This window comes from Aquarana catesbeiana, linkage group LG07 (genome assembly GCF_042186555.1).
Source record: "Aquarana catesbeiana isolate 2022-GZ linkage group LG07, ASM4218655v1, whole genome shotgun sequence".
Taxonomy (NCBI): Eukaryota; Metazoa; Chordata; class Amphibia; order Anura; family Ranidae; genus Aquarana; species Aquarana catesbeiana.
Genome location: NC_133330.1, coordinates 132330382 through 132344045, shown reverse-complemented (window position 1 = coordinate 132344045; position 13664 = coordinate 132330382). Strand labels below are relative to the sequence as shown.

Sequence of the window (13664 nt, the reverse complement as noted above, 5' to 3'; positions counted from 1 at the left end):
CAAGCCACATTCATGGTTCTTACTGTTCGTGGGCAATTTGGCCACATGTGCTAGTTTAACTGTTCATTTTTATGTTTACATGCTGAAACACGCTTCATCCCCAGCCAAGGAAGGGGTCTTGGTTCATACTTCATCACTCTCTGCTTCCAGGCAACCCAAACTGTTATGCCTAGCACATGCCATTTTTTTGGGAGTACAATTTTATCCATCTAAAAAATGCTTTCTGCGCATTATACTACACTATGGAGTTCTGCGCTATTACGTGCCCACTCACATAGTAATGTCTCAAAGGTACACATCGAGGGTACCTGCTTCAGAAACGGCTAGATAGCTCAAAGCAATAAGCAGTCAAAACTTGATAGAAGCTTCAGAGAAACAAAACTGAGTACTGTATTTATTGGCGTATAACACTCACTTTTTCACCATTAAAATCGGTTGCAAATAGCATGTGCATGTTATACGCCAATACTTCAATTTCAGCTGCCTGGGACAGGGAGGGGGGCGGGATGAGCACCATCAGATTACATACAGTGAGAATCTCCTGTTTACTTAGCGGCCTCTGTAATAGGAAGTCCTCTCTCCTGGGCCACCATTGGACCACTGTTCTGTCCATCATAGAAGATTCTCACTGTATGTAATCTGTCGGCGCTCGTTCCGCCCCGCTCCCTGTCCCCTCTAAACTGCAGAAGGGCATCGATCAGGCTGCAGTGATGGCAATGGCGAGGCTGCTGCATTGATGGCAATGGCGAGGCTGCTGCATTGATGGCAATGGCGAGGCTGCTGCATTGATGGCAATGGCGAGGCTGCTGCATTGATGGCAATGGCGAGGCTGCTGCATTGATGGCAATGGCGAGGCTGCTGCATTGATGGCAATGGCGAGGCTGCTGCATTGATGGCAATGGCGAGGCTGCTGCATTGATGGCAATGGCGAGGCTGCTGCATTGATGGCAATGGCGAGGCTGCTGCATTGATGGCAATGGCGAGGCTGCTGCATTGATGTGGACTGATGAGGCTGCATTGATGTGGACTGATGACGCTGCATTGATGGCACTTGTGAGGCTGCAGATGGGCACTGACCCAAAGTTCCTTATATAAAATTAAAGTTTTTTTTTCTGAAACTTCCTTCTTAAAATGAATGTGCGCGTTATAGGCCTGTGCGTGTTATACGCCGATGAATACGGTAGTTAAAAAGGAAAAATACTTCTATAGTGGAGAACAGGTCAACCACCCAAGGACATTGGCAAAAAACTTGAGTCTCAGTGAGTGGGCAGGGTTATACGGGTACAATCTAGGGGGTGGCCCTAGCAAGTTTTTTGCCAGTGTCTAATCACCTGAAAGTAGCCTGCATATAACCCTAGGTTTATGAATATACCCATGGTCTGTACAGTACGATCAAGATAAGAATGTTTTGCCTTTACTCATACAAATGTATTGCAATATTTACTATATGTTACAAAGGTAATGATGGTTGACTTTAGTAGGATCATCACCACTGCATGTACTTTCCATCTGGGGTGAAGCTGTTGAGACTGCTCCTTGTTCTAAATATGTGGGGGGTGCATATTTCTGATAACCCCACCTGGAGCACTAATGCAACTCAGCATAGTTAAGAAAGCCTATCAACACCTCTGCTTTTTGAGAGAATTGAAGTGTGCTGGCCTTGGTACTTTAATCCTTATCTCGTTTTATAGATGTGTGGGGAAAAGCATCCTTACTTCTTGTACTACCATTTGGTATAGTAATTGCTCTACTGCAGATAAACTGGCACGACAAGCGAAGACCGCCTGGAAGATTACAGGCAGCAATCTGCCCACCAACAATAATATTTACATCATCAGGGGTAGGACGATGCTCCTCGTAACCAATAATATGAGGGACTTTTCCATCCTGCATATGGTTTGTCTCCTTCCCTTCAGGTTGAAGGTTGCACAGCATTAGAACTAGAACCACCAGGCTAAAAAACAGCTTTTCCTGGATGCTGCGAGATTGACGCACTCTGCATCCCCCTGAATTATTGAAACTAATTATTAGGGCCAGTTCATTATTCTGGCCAGGATTGCATGGGGTCTGTCTTCCTGTGCGATTCCTGTACAATTCAGTGCAGTGCAATTTTCAGCCCATTCATTCAAATAGGCTGAAATCGCACTGCATTTGGGATGTCAGTAAGAATATATTGACCCCGCCGGCGTTTACAAAGGCAGTGCTTTTTGACCATGCTACGGGAAATGTGCATAGAAAGCACCTTTCTCGCACCGCTTTCTGGTGTGAACCTGCACTCAGTATTTCATTTCTGAGCATCGCCTCAGTTTGAGATTGATAATACCACATAATATGATCGATATTAGAATCCTCTTGAGCATCCTGATGTTTTATATCTGTAGCTGTTGCTCACATTGAACAGATAGGTGTATATTTAATATTTTTATCTTCACATATTTATCTTTACATTTTTATTTTTGTCTTGATTTTATTATTATTATTCACCGGGACCTAAGCACCTTTTTTAATTCATTTAGAAAATGTTTTTGGAAGAATAATCAAAATATTCTTATCCTTATGTTGATTGACTGCTATTCTGCACAAATAAAATGTATAGTACAGCCATTATGCTCAACTGTGCTTTTTTAGGATACTTTTATGCTAATGTTAGAATACAGTAGACCTGCAAGGAAACCAAACATCTTGTGTATGCTGAAATCCTGTATTAAACTACTGGACTTAACTGAACTCGAGTCCATGTGGCAAGTTTGGGTAAATGTGGCTTTTGTAAAACTAGCAAGCCACCATAACCTCCTCACAGGGGGCACCTATATTGGCATGTTTTTGAGTAAGAGGGACAAGCCAGAACATTTTATTACAAACATATCACGAATGTCTCAAACTACATAGTGTCAGAAAAAAAGGCAGATTCCCCAAAAATAGTCATTTGATCAAAAAACAAAAAAACAAAAACAAACTATAGATAAAGGATCATCGGAACCTGCTGACTATATTTGAGAATTAACACTCAAATTCAATCAAGTTTATCTTTAGTTAGACCAAGATGTGCTTTTTTACTTTTTTATCTTGAAACTATAAGTTATAACTATCTAATGGCAACAACAGTGGTGGAACTACCAGAGTCGCAAAGGCCACAGTTGCGACCAGACCTGGAATTCTTGGGGGGGGGCCCAAGACCACAGGAAAGGGAGATGCAGCGGGAGTAAGGGGCCCCAGGAAGAGTGGGGGCTCCCCAATAGGATTGCTGAGCACAGGGTCTGCAGCACATTCAGACTTTGCAGAGCGCCCTCCGTGCAGAGCCCCCTTGCTGTCCCTGATCTGAAACCAGCACGGACACAGCACCTGCAGCCATCAGCCAGCCCCCTCTTCCCGATCCTCCACCCCCAAACACAAGCTTGAGCTCTCCATGGTGAGCCAACTCTGCTTCCTGTTTCGGCTCTGTGGGGCCTCTCACTGATGCCAGTTGCAGTGCTCGGTGTGTGCCTGAGAGGGTGGGGGTCCTGGTGTGTGGGGGGCCCCTGAGATGTCGGGGTGGGGCCAGGATCAGCTCTCTGCACATCTCAAACTCCTTTTCTTCCTCTGCCAGCTCCTCTCTAGAGTTTCTGCCCAGCCTGCTGCCCCACCATCTCCCCCCACACCTGGGTGCCCCTTTCCAGGGCTGCCCATATTATTGCCCCTTCATCTGCTGCACCCATTTCTATTCATCCTCCTCATCTCATCCCTCTGCCACCCCTGCCAATACCCCCCAGTTCAGACCTATTTCCACCCAATTCCTACACCTCATCCTTTGTCCTAGTTACATAGTTAGTCAGGTTGAAAAAAAGACAAGTCCATCTAGTTCAACCAAAAAAATAAATAAAAATACAATCTCATATACACAATCCATCCACAGTTGATCCAGAGGAAGGCGAAAAACCCCAGCAAAGTATGCACCAATTTGGTACAGCAGGGGAAAAAAATCCTTCCTGGTCCCCCGAGAGGCAATCGGATTTTGCCTGGATTAACTTTACCTATAAAAATGTCAGTACCCAGTTATATTATGTACATTTAGAAAATAATTCAGGCCTTTTTTAAAGCAATCTACTGAGCTGGCCAGAACCACCTCTGGAGGGAGTCTATTCCACATTTTCATAGCTCTTACGCGAAGAAACCTTTCCGTATTTGCAGATTAAATCTTTTTTCCTCTTAATGTAAAGAATGCCCCCTTGTCCTCTGTGATGACCTTAAAGTGAACAACTTGACACCAAGAGGGAAGGGCCCTGGGCTCTGAGGGAACTCAGCCCCCTTCACACCTGTACGCACTCAGCATCCCCCCCCCCCACAACCGTACGCACTCAGCACCCCCTCACCTGTACGCACTCAACACCCCTCCTCACACCTGCATATATGTAAGCACCCCCTCTCACACCTATATATGTCAGCACACCTGTATATATTGTCAGCCCTTCTTCACATCTGTATATGTCAGCCCCCCTTCACATCTGTACATAGGTCAGCCCCCCTCACTCCTGTACATAGGTCAGCCCCCCTCACTCCTGTACATAGGTCAGCCCCCCTCACTCCTGTACATAGGTCAGCCCCCCTCACTCCTGTACATAGGTCAGCCCCCCTCACTCCTGTACATAGGTCAGCCCCCCTCACTCCTGTACATAGGTCAGCCCCCCTCACTCCTGTACATAGGTCAGCCCCCCTCACTCCTGTACATAGGTCAGCCCCCCTCACTCCTGTACATAGGTCAGCCCCCCTCACTCCTGTACATAGGTCAGCCCCCCTCACTCCTGTACATAGGTCAGCCCCCCTCACTCCTGTACATAGGTCAGCCCCCCTCACTCCTGTACATAGGTCAGCCCCCCTCACTCCTGTACATAGGTCAGCCCCCCTCACTCCTGTACATAGGTCAGCCCCCCTCACTCCTGTACATAGGTCAGCCCCCCTCACTCCTGTACATAGGTCAGCCCCCCTCACTCCTGTACATAGGTCAGCCCCCCTCACTCCTGTACATAGGTCAGCCCCCCTCACTCCTGTACATAGGTCAGCCCCCCTCACTCCTGTACATAGGTCAGCCCCCCTCACTCCTGTACATAGGTCAGCCCCCCTCACTCCTGTACATAGGTCAGCCCCCCTCACTCCTGTACATAGGTCAGCCCCCCTCACTCCTGTACATAGGTCAGCCCCCCTCACTCCTGTACATAGGTCAGCCCCCCTCACTCCTGTACATAGGTCAGCCCCCCTCACTCCTGTACATAGGTCAGCCCCCCTCACTCCTGTACATAGGTCAGCCCCCCTCACTCCTGTACATAGGTCAGCCCCCCTCACTCCTGTACATAGGTCAGCCCCCCTCACTCCTGTACATAGGTCAGCCCCCCTCACTCCTGTACATAGGTCAGCCCCCCTCACTCCTGTACATAGGTCAGCCCCCCTCACTCCTGTACATAGGTCAGCCCCCCTCACTCCTGTACATAGGTCAGCCCCCCTCACTCCTGTACATAGGTCAGCCCCCCTCACTCCTGTACATAGGTCAGCCCCCCTCACTCCTGTACATAGGTCAGCCCCCCTCACTCCTGTACATAGGTCAGCCCCCCTCACTCCTGTACATAGGTCAGCCCCCCTCACTCCTGTACATAGGTCAGCCCCCCTCACTCCTGTACATAGGTCAGCCCCCCTCACTCCTGTACATAGGTCAGCCCCCCTCACTCCTGTACATAGGTCAGCCCCCCTCACTCCTGTACATAGGTCAGCCCCCCTCACTCCTGTACATAGGTCAGCCCCCCTCACTCCTGTACATAGGTCAGCCCCCCTCACTCCTGTACATAGGTCAGCCCCCCTCACTCCTGTACATAGGTCAGCCCCCCTCACTCCTGTACATAGGTCAGCCCCCCTCACTCCTGTACATAGGTCAGCCCCCCTCACTCCTGTACATAGGTCAGCCCCCCTCACTCCTGTACATAGGTCAGCCCCCCTCACTCCTGTACATAGGTCAGCCCCCCTCACTCCTGTACATAGGTCAGCCCCCCTCACTCCTGTACATAGGTCAGCCCCCCTCACTCCTGTACATAGGTCAGCCCCCCTCACTCCTGTACATAGGTCAGCCCCCCTCACTCCTGTACATAGGTCAGCCCCCCTCACTCCTGTACATAGGTCAGCCCCCCTCACTCCTGTACATAGGTCAGCCCCCCTCACTCCTGTACATAGGTCAGCCCCCCTCACTCCTGTACATAGGTCAGCCCCCCTCACTCCTGTACATAGGTCAGCCCCCCTCACTCCTGTACATAGGTCAGCCCCCCTCACTCCTGTACATAGGTCAGCCCCCCTCACTCCTGTACATAGGTCAGCCCCCCTCACTCCTGTACATAGGTCAGCCCCCCTCACTCCTGTACATAGGTCAGCCCCCCTCACTCCTGTACATAGGTCAGCCCCCCTCACTCCTGTACATAGGTCAGCCCCCCTCACTCCTGTACATAGGTCAGCCCCCCTCACTCCTGTACATAGGTCAGCCCCCCTCACTCCTGTACATAGGTCAGCCCCCCTCACTCCTGTACATAGGTCAGCCCCCCTCACTCCTGTACATAGGTCAGCCCCCCTCACTCCTGTACATAGGTCAGCCCCCCTCACTCCTGTACATAGGTCAGCCCCCCTCACTCCTGTACATAGGTCAGCCCCCCTCACTCCTGTACATAGGTCAGCCCCCCTCACTCCTGTACATAGGTCAGCCCCCCTCACTCCTGTACATAGGTCAGCCCCCCTCACTCCTGTACATAGGTCAGCCCCCCTCACTCCTGTACATAGGTCAGCCCCCCTCACTCCTGTACATAGGTCAGCCCCCCTCACTCCTGTACATAGGTCAGCCCCCCTCACTCCTGTACATAGGTCAGCCCCCCTCACTCCTGTACATAGGTCAGCCCCCCTCACTCCTGTACATAGGTCAGCCCCCCTCACTCCTGTACATAGGTCAGCCCCCCTCACTCCTGTACATAGGTCAGCCCCCCTCACTCCTGTACATAGGTCAGCCCCCCTCACTCCTGTACATAGGTCAGCCCCCCTCACTCCTGTACATAGGTCAGCCCCCCTCACTCCTGTACATAGGTCAGCCCCCCTCACTCCTGTACATAGGTCAGCCCCCCTCACTCCTGTACATAGGTCAGCCCCCCTCACTCCTGTACATAGGTCAGCCCCCCTCACTCCTGTACATAGGTCAGCCCCCCTCACTCCTGTACATAGGTCAGCCCCCCTCACTCCTGTACATAGGTCAGCCCCCCTCACTCCTGTACATAGGTCAGCCCCCCTCACTCCTGTACATAGGTCAGCCCCCCTCACTCCTGTACATAGGTCAGCCCCCCTCACTCCTGTACATAGGTCAGCCCCCCTCACTCCTGTACATAGGTCAGCCCCCCTCACTCCTGTACATAGGTCAGCCCCCCTCACTCCTGTACATAGGTCAGCCCCCCTCACTCCTGTACATAGGTCAGCCCCCCTCACTCCTGTACATAGGTCAGCCCCCCTCACTCCTGTACATAGGTCAGCCCCCCTCACTCCTGTACATAGGTCAGCCCCCCTCACTCCTGTACATAGGTCAGCCCCCCTCACTCCTGTACATAGGTCAGCCCCCCTCACTCCTGTACATAGGTCAGCCCCCCTCACTCCTGTACATAGGTCAGCCCCCCTCACTCCTGTACATAGGTCAGCCCCCCTCACTCCTGTACATAGGTCAGCCCCCCTCACTCCTGTACATAGGTCAGCCCCCCTCACTCCTGTACATAGGTCAGCCCCCCTCACTCCTGTACATAGGTCAGCCCCCCTCACTCCTGTACATAGGTCAGCCCCCCTCACTCCTGTACATAGGTCAGCCCCCCTCACTCCTGTACATAGGTCAGCCCCCCTCACTCCTGTACATAGGTCAGCCCCCCTCACTCCTGTACATAGGTCAGCCCCCCTCACTCCTGTACATAGGTCAGCCCCCCTCACTCCTGTACATAGGTCAGCCCCCCTCACTCCTGTACATAGGTCAGCCCCCCTCACTCCTGTACATAGGTCAGCCCCCCTCACTCCTGTACATAGGTCAGCCCCCCTCACTCCTGTACATAGGTCAGCCCCCCTCACTCCTGTACATAGGTCAGCCCCCCTCACTCCTGTACATAGGTCAGCCCCCCTCACTCCTGTACATAGGTCAGCCCCCCTCACTCCTGTACATAGGTCAGCCCCCCTCACTCCTGTACATAGGTCAGCCCCCCTCACTCCTGTACATAGGTCAGCCCCCCTCACTCCTGTACATAGGTCAGCCCCCCTCACTCCTGTACATAGGTCAGCCCCCCTCACTCCTGTACATAGGTCAGCCCCCCTCACTCCTGTACATAGGTCAGCCCCCCTCACTCCTGTACATAGGTCAGCCCCCCTCACTCCTGTACATAGGTCAGCCCCCCTCACTCCTGTACATAGGTCAGCCCCCCTCACTCCTGTACATAGGTCAGCCCCCCTCACTCCTGTACATAGGTCAGCCCCCCTCACTCCTGTACATAGGTCAGCCCCCCTCACTCCTGTACATAGGTCAGCCCCCCTCACTCCTGTACATAGGTCAGCCCCCCTCACTCCTGTACATAGGTCAGCCCCCCTCACTCCTGTACATAGGTCAGCCCCCCTCACTCCTGTACATAGGTCAGCCCCCCTCACTCCTGTACATAGGTCAGCCCCCCTCACTCCTGTACATAGGTCAGCCCCCCTCACTCCTGTACATAGGTCAGCCCCCCTCACTCCTGTACATAGGTCAGCCCCCCTCACTCCTGTACATAGGTCAGCCCCCCTCACTCCTGTACATAGGTCAGCCCCCCTCACTCCTGTACATAGGTCAGCCCCCCTCACTCCTGTACATAGGTCAGCCCCCCTCACTCCTGTACATAGGTCAGCCCCCCTCACTCCTGTACATAGGTCAGCCCCCCTCACTCCTGTACATAGGTCAGCCCCCCTCACTCCTGTACATAGGTCAGCCCCCCTCACTCCTGTACATAGGTCAGCCCCCCTCACTCCTGTACATAGGTCAGCCCCCCTCACTCCTGTACATAGGTCAGCCCCCCTCACTCCTGTACATAGGTCAGCCCCCCTCACTCCTGTACATAGGTCAGCCCCCCTCACTCCTGTACATAGGTCAGCCCCCCTCACTCCTGTACATAGGTCAGCCCCCCTCACTCCTGTACATAGGTCAGCCCCCCTCACTCCTGTACATAGGTCAGCCCCCCTCACTCCTGTATATAGGTCAGCCCCCCTCACTCCTGTATATAGGTCAGCCCCCCTCACTCCTGTATATAGGTCAGCCCCCCATATTCACACATCTGTAAACACGCAAAGCTCTGGCCCCTCCCTGTACACAAACAGAGCCCCTACTTGTAAATGAGGTCTTCCTACCTAGTTCCAGCTCTTGATTCTACAAAGCTGACATGCTACTGACATACAGAAGAGCTGCAGCTGATCACAGTACAGGCAGCTCACACGAGGGGTGCACATGCACATAGTAGCCAGAGGTGGCAGTAAAGAGCTCGATGTCTGAGCTCAATGACGCAGAGCAGCAGAAACTGACGAGATTGTTTCTATATTTCATAACACAGCTCCCCTTCGCCCGCTCCTGCCTTCTCCTGTCCGTGCCGGGCCCCTCCAGATGCTTGGGCCCCTTACAGTTATATTGGCTATCACCCCCTGATGGCAGCCCTGACTGTAGGTATCATGCACAACAGAACCACAAATATATATTAAATTTATACTGTCAGTGTAAATTACCTTTCTCTCTCTTCTGCTTTTGTTTCAAATGTTGCATGGTCCTTTTTTTCCGGATCAAAATGAAGGGAATTCAGATCTCTTAAAAAAAAAAAAAAGTTTAAAAATTAGAATATAGGAAATTGAGGAGGTGGCAGACTGCTGAAATGAAAAACAAACACCCCCCCTCTATAATGTATACTTGACTCAATCTTTAGCACTTCGCATGAATCCTGTCTGGTTTTATCTTTCCTCCACTATTTCCTCCCCTATTTGCGGAGTCAACAACCAGGCAATCCCAGGAGATTGCTCCACCCCCCCGGAGTAAACAACAGGTGATTGACCACCTTAGTTTTGGCTCAGCTTGGCTAGAGGCAATAAAGCAATGCTCTGTACGCTTCTAAAGTTGTACTAGGAGGTAAACAAATGAGTACTTTGTTCCAAAACCTTAGCAAAGTCAGAAAACCATCTCTCAACATGCAATTGTTTAGCTGCTTTGAATCACGTCTTGCTTCACTTGTCAGTATTGTCTAATATATCCTGAAAAAACTTAAAGCAACTCCTTAATGGGGGGCACATGTACACTGCTGCTGAGCACTGACACTGCCTGAGCAGCTCTGCATTGGACCAGAACACAAGCAGCTGCATCGGTTGATAACCCTGGGCTTCTTACCTGCTGTGTGCTCCAAGGAGATTGTGACCACACCTGGACCACTTCTGAGTGGTCATTGTGCATCCTACACTGCAGATGAAGGCTAAACCAGGACAATCTACACTGCGGGAGGACCTGGGCAGAGCCACTCGCAAGATGGTGGAGGTGGCAGTCCCAGCAGAAGCAGACACACGAGACACAGGAGACACAGGCGATGCCTCCGATTATCTGATGGATGAGAGCTCTTTCTCACAGCCTGTTCCTACAGATATCGCTCTTATGGCACAGTTTGAAACCACCTTGAACAGAGCCTTGAATAAGATGTTCAAGCAGATCACCTAAAAGCTTACTAAAGAAACCTGGGACGTCGGTAAGAGGACATCTTTAATTGAGCACCGCTATAATGATATTACAGCAGTGATAGATGACCATGGAGAAAGACTGAAAAACTGCACCACAATAATGTGTCTCTCCTTTCTCAACTTGGGGACTAATAGGGATTACAGATCCAACATGCGCCTGTGGGGTCTCCCGGAATCAACAGTTGACTTGCAGGCTACCGTGACAGTGCTATTCCAAGAGCTGGGCCCTGAACTGTCTATCGAGTGGCTCAAATTCAATAGAGTCCACAGGGCTCTGGGATGCATCTAGATGCATCCCAGACAGGCCCCCCACGTGATGGTATAGTACACATACACTTTTTTGTGCCAGGGAATGTCTTTTATAGGCTGCCAATAACTGGTCCTCTTTGGAGTTTTAGTGCCACACATGCCAGCTATTTTCTGATCTTTCACAGCTACCATAAGCCTATTGTGCAGATTCTGCAAACACACCGTATTCAATACAGATGGTGGTTCTGCTTTAAGCGCCAATTACTCTATGAGGGCAAAGTGTACTTCTTTTCTACTGTTCCTAAAGCCAAACTGGGCTTGGAGTTTCTGCAACTTATATCACCAGATGACGGCCTGTCAACGGGCAGGGATTTCTTCTTTACCACAGCGGCAATCTCAAAACCCCCAACCAACGCTCACGGAATAACAGTATCGCCTGGATTCTGTTCCGATATGGGCTGACCCACTTTATTTTTTATTTGCTAGGACTGGTTTGTTTAACTATAGTTTTCATATGGTCTTATATGGTCTGTATCAGGGGAAGGTAACTTCTGAGAGAACCACCCTGAAAACATTGAAGAGAACAAAGATCACCCGGGTGCAGCGCCCCGCCCCATTCACCCCTTTTTTTTTGTTCAAGAAATTAACTAACAAGCCCCCAATAAAAAGTAAAGACAGCATGAAGAAAACCTAGACAAATCTACTAAAACCAATGTCACTATAAAAATATAAAAACTTAGCCTACCTTAAAAGCTGGCTTCAGTGAGAAACTCGGCATTCACTTTCATTCACAACATTTTTAATGTCTGGGGAGCAATTGGTTACCCACACAAGTCCGATGCTGAAGTTCATCATGAAAGCAGAATATCTGGTACTGCAGGCTGATTTTTGACTAGTTTCAGGCCTAGCTATCTGCTCTGATTTCTGGCCAGTGCTAGTATGTAGGGCAGTGTACAGGGGTCAGTAGGTGGTAGGGCAGTGTGTACAGGGGTCAGTAGGATGTAGGGCAGTGTACAGAGGTCAGTAGGATGTAGGGCACTGTACAGAGGTCAGTAGGATGTAGGGCACTGTACAGAGGTCAGTAGGATGTAGGGCACTGTACAGGGGTCAGTAAGATGTAGGGCAGTGTACAGAGGTCATTTATATGTATGGCAGGGGTCAGGATGGCATGTTACAGAGAGGTCAGGGGGGCACGGTGCAGGGTCAGGAGAGTATGGTACTTAGAGGACACAGTGTACAGGGGTGTCAGGAGAGCTTAGTACTGGGTGCTCAGGAAAGAATGGTACTGGGGGGCTTGAGGACTGGGGTGTCAGGAAGGTATGGTATTGGGGTGTCAGAAGGGAATGATACTGTGGTGTCAGGAGGGCATTTGTGCTTGGGCACAATGAGGGCCATGGTGTCAGGAGAGCATGGAAATGGGGCAAAGGGAGGCCTGTGGTGTCAGAAGTTCATGGTTCTCTGGTATGAAGAGGGCTGTGGTGTCAGGAAGGCTGGAGTGTTAGGAGGGCACAGTTTAATGCAGAGTGGTGGAGGGATAGTGCAGTGGCATTGATCCCTGCCTGGAAATCCTCTCACCTTCCCACATGGTATCACCCTCAAGTCCCTTGGATCGGGGAGGAGGTTTCAGAGAAGAGCCCAAACCCACACGAGCTATTCGGGAGGCTTTCCATGCCCCGCAACCACACATATGCAAGGGGTGGGGGCTGCCTCTGCAGCCTAGCATTGGGTGTGCGTGTGCTGCTCTGGGGAAAAGACCAGGTCGGCAACAGTGGGACGTCTTCACAATCTACCCGTCACCTGTTGGCGGTCGACGGGTTGCCAACCCCTGGCCCATGAGACTGCCTATTTTGTGTAGAAGATCTACCTGGTTGTCCCTATTTGCAATATATTTTACAGCTTTACCACTACTCGGTTTTAACTGGGACATTTCTTCCCCTATGGCTGGTAACCACGATTCCTTACAAGGATCGATAGAGAATGTTGGCTTTTACGGTTTCTTACCGGATACAGCACACCTGATTGCAACTGTGACCTCTGTCCAACTTTTTTAACCTCACGCTTTATCGCCGTTGGTACAAATTCTCCCTTTTTACGTAATCTGCCATTCCCTTGCGTTACTTATTGTAAGCTCAGCTCCATTTTATTTTACCTGCCACAGCTTGTATTATAGCCAGAGATGCTTCTCCTATTGTATGAGCTCCATGATATATTCTCTGGCCTCCAGTTGGAGCAGGTGGGTGTTTAAACCTCTCATGCCCTGTACACACGATCGGACATTGATCGGACATTCGGACAACAAAATCCATTATTTTTTCCAACGGATGTTGGCTCAAACTTGTTTTGCATACACGGTCGCACAAAGTTGTCAGAATTCCCGAACGCCAAGAACGCAGTCACGTACACCATGTACGACAAGACTATAAAAGGGCAGTTCAGTACTAAGCGCGGCACCCTTTGGGCTCCTTTTGCTAATCTTGTGTTAGTAAAAGTTTGGTGAGAGACAATTCGTGCTTTTCAGACTCATGGTTTTCAGATCGTATTTCTGCTGTTCAGTATGTGCTTGTGGGTTTGTATCTGTTCTTCAGTGCGTGCAGCGAGTTCCCATTGACTTGTCATTGTGTTCTTGTTAGTTCGTTACAGATTTTCAGGTCGCTCTTCACAGG

General features: G+C 50.6%; 1 protein-coding gene across 14 annotated transcripts in view; it reads right to left on the bottom strand.

Moving 5' to 3' along the window:
* The window catches only part of NOL8 (nucleolar protein 8), a 602139-nt gene that overhangs the window by 257215 nt on the left and 331260 nt on the right, over positions 1-13664 (bottom strand). For all 14 annotated transcript variants that reach the window (XR_012235284.1, XM_073592676.1, XM_073592685.1 and 11 more), the window contains one exon: positions 9763-9840. Coding sequence is in view for 13 of the 14 variants with exons in the window: in XM_073592676.1 (XP_073448777.1) it covers positions 9763-9840 (78 nt within the window). In the remaining variant the exon portion in view is untranslated. The remainder of the gene's footprint in view (positions 1-9762; positions 9841-13664) is intronic.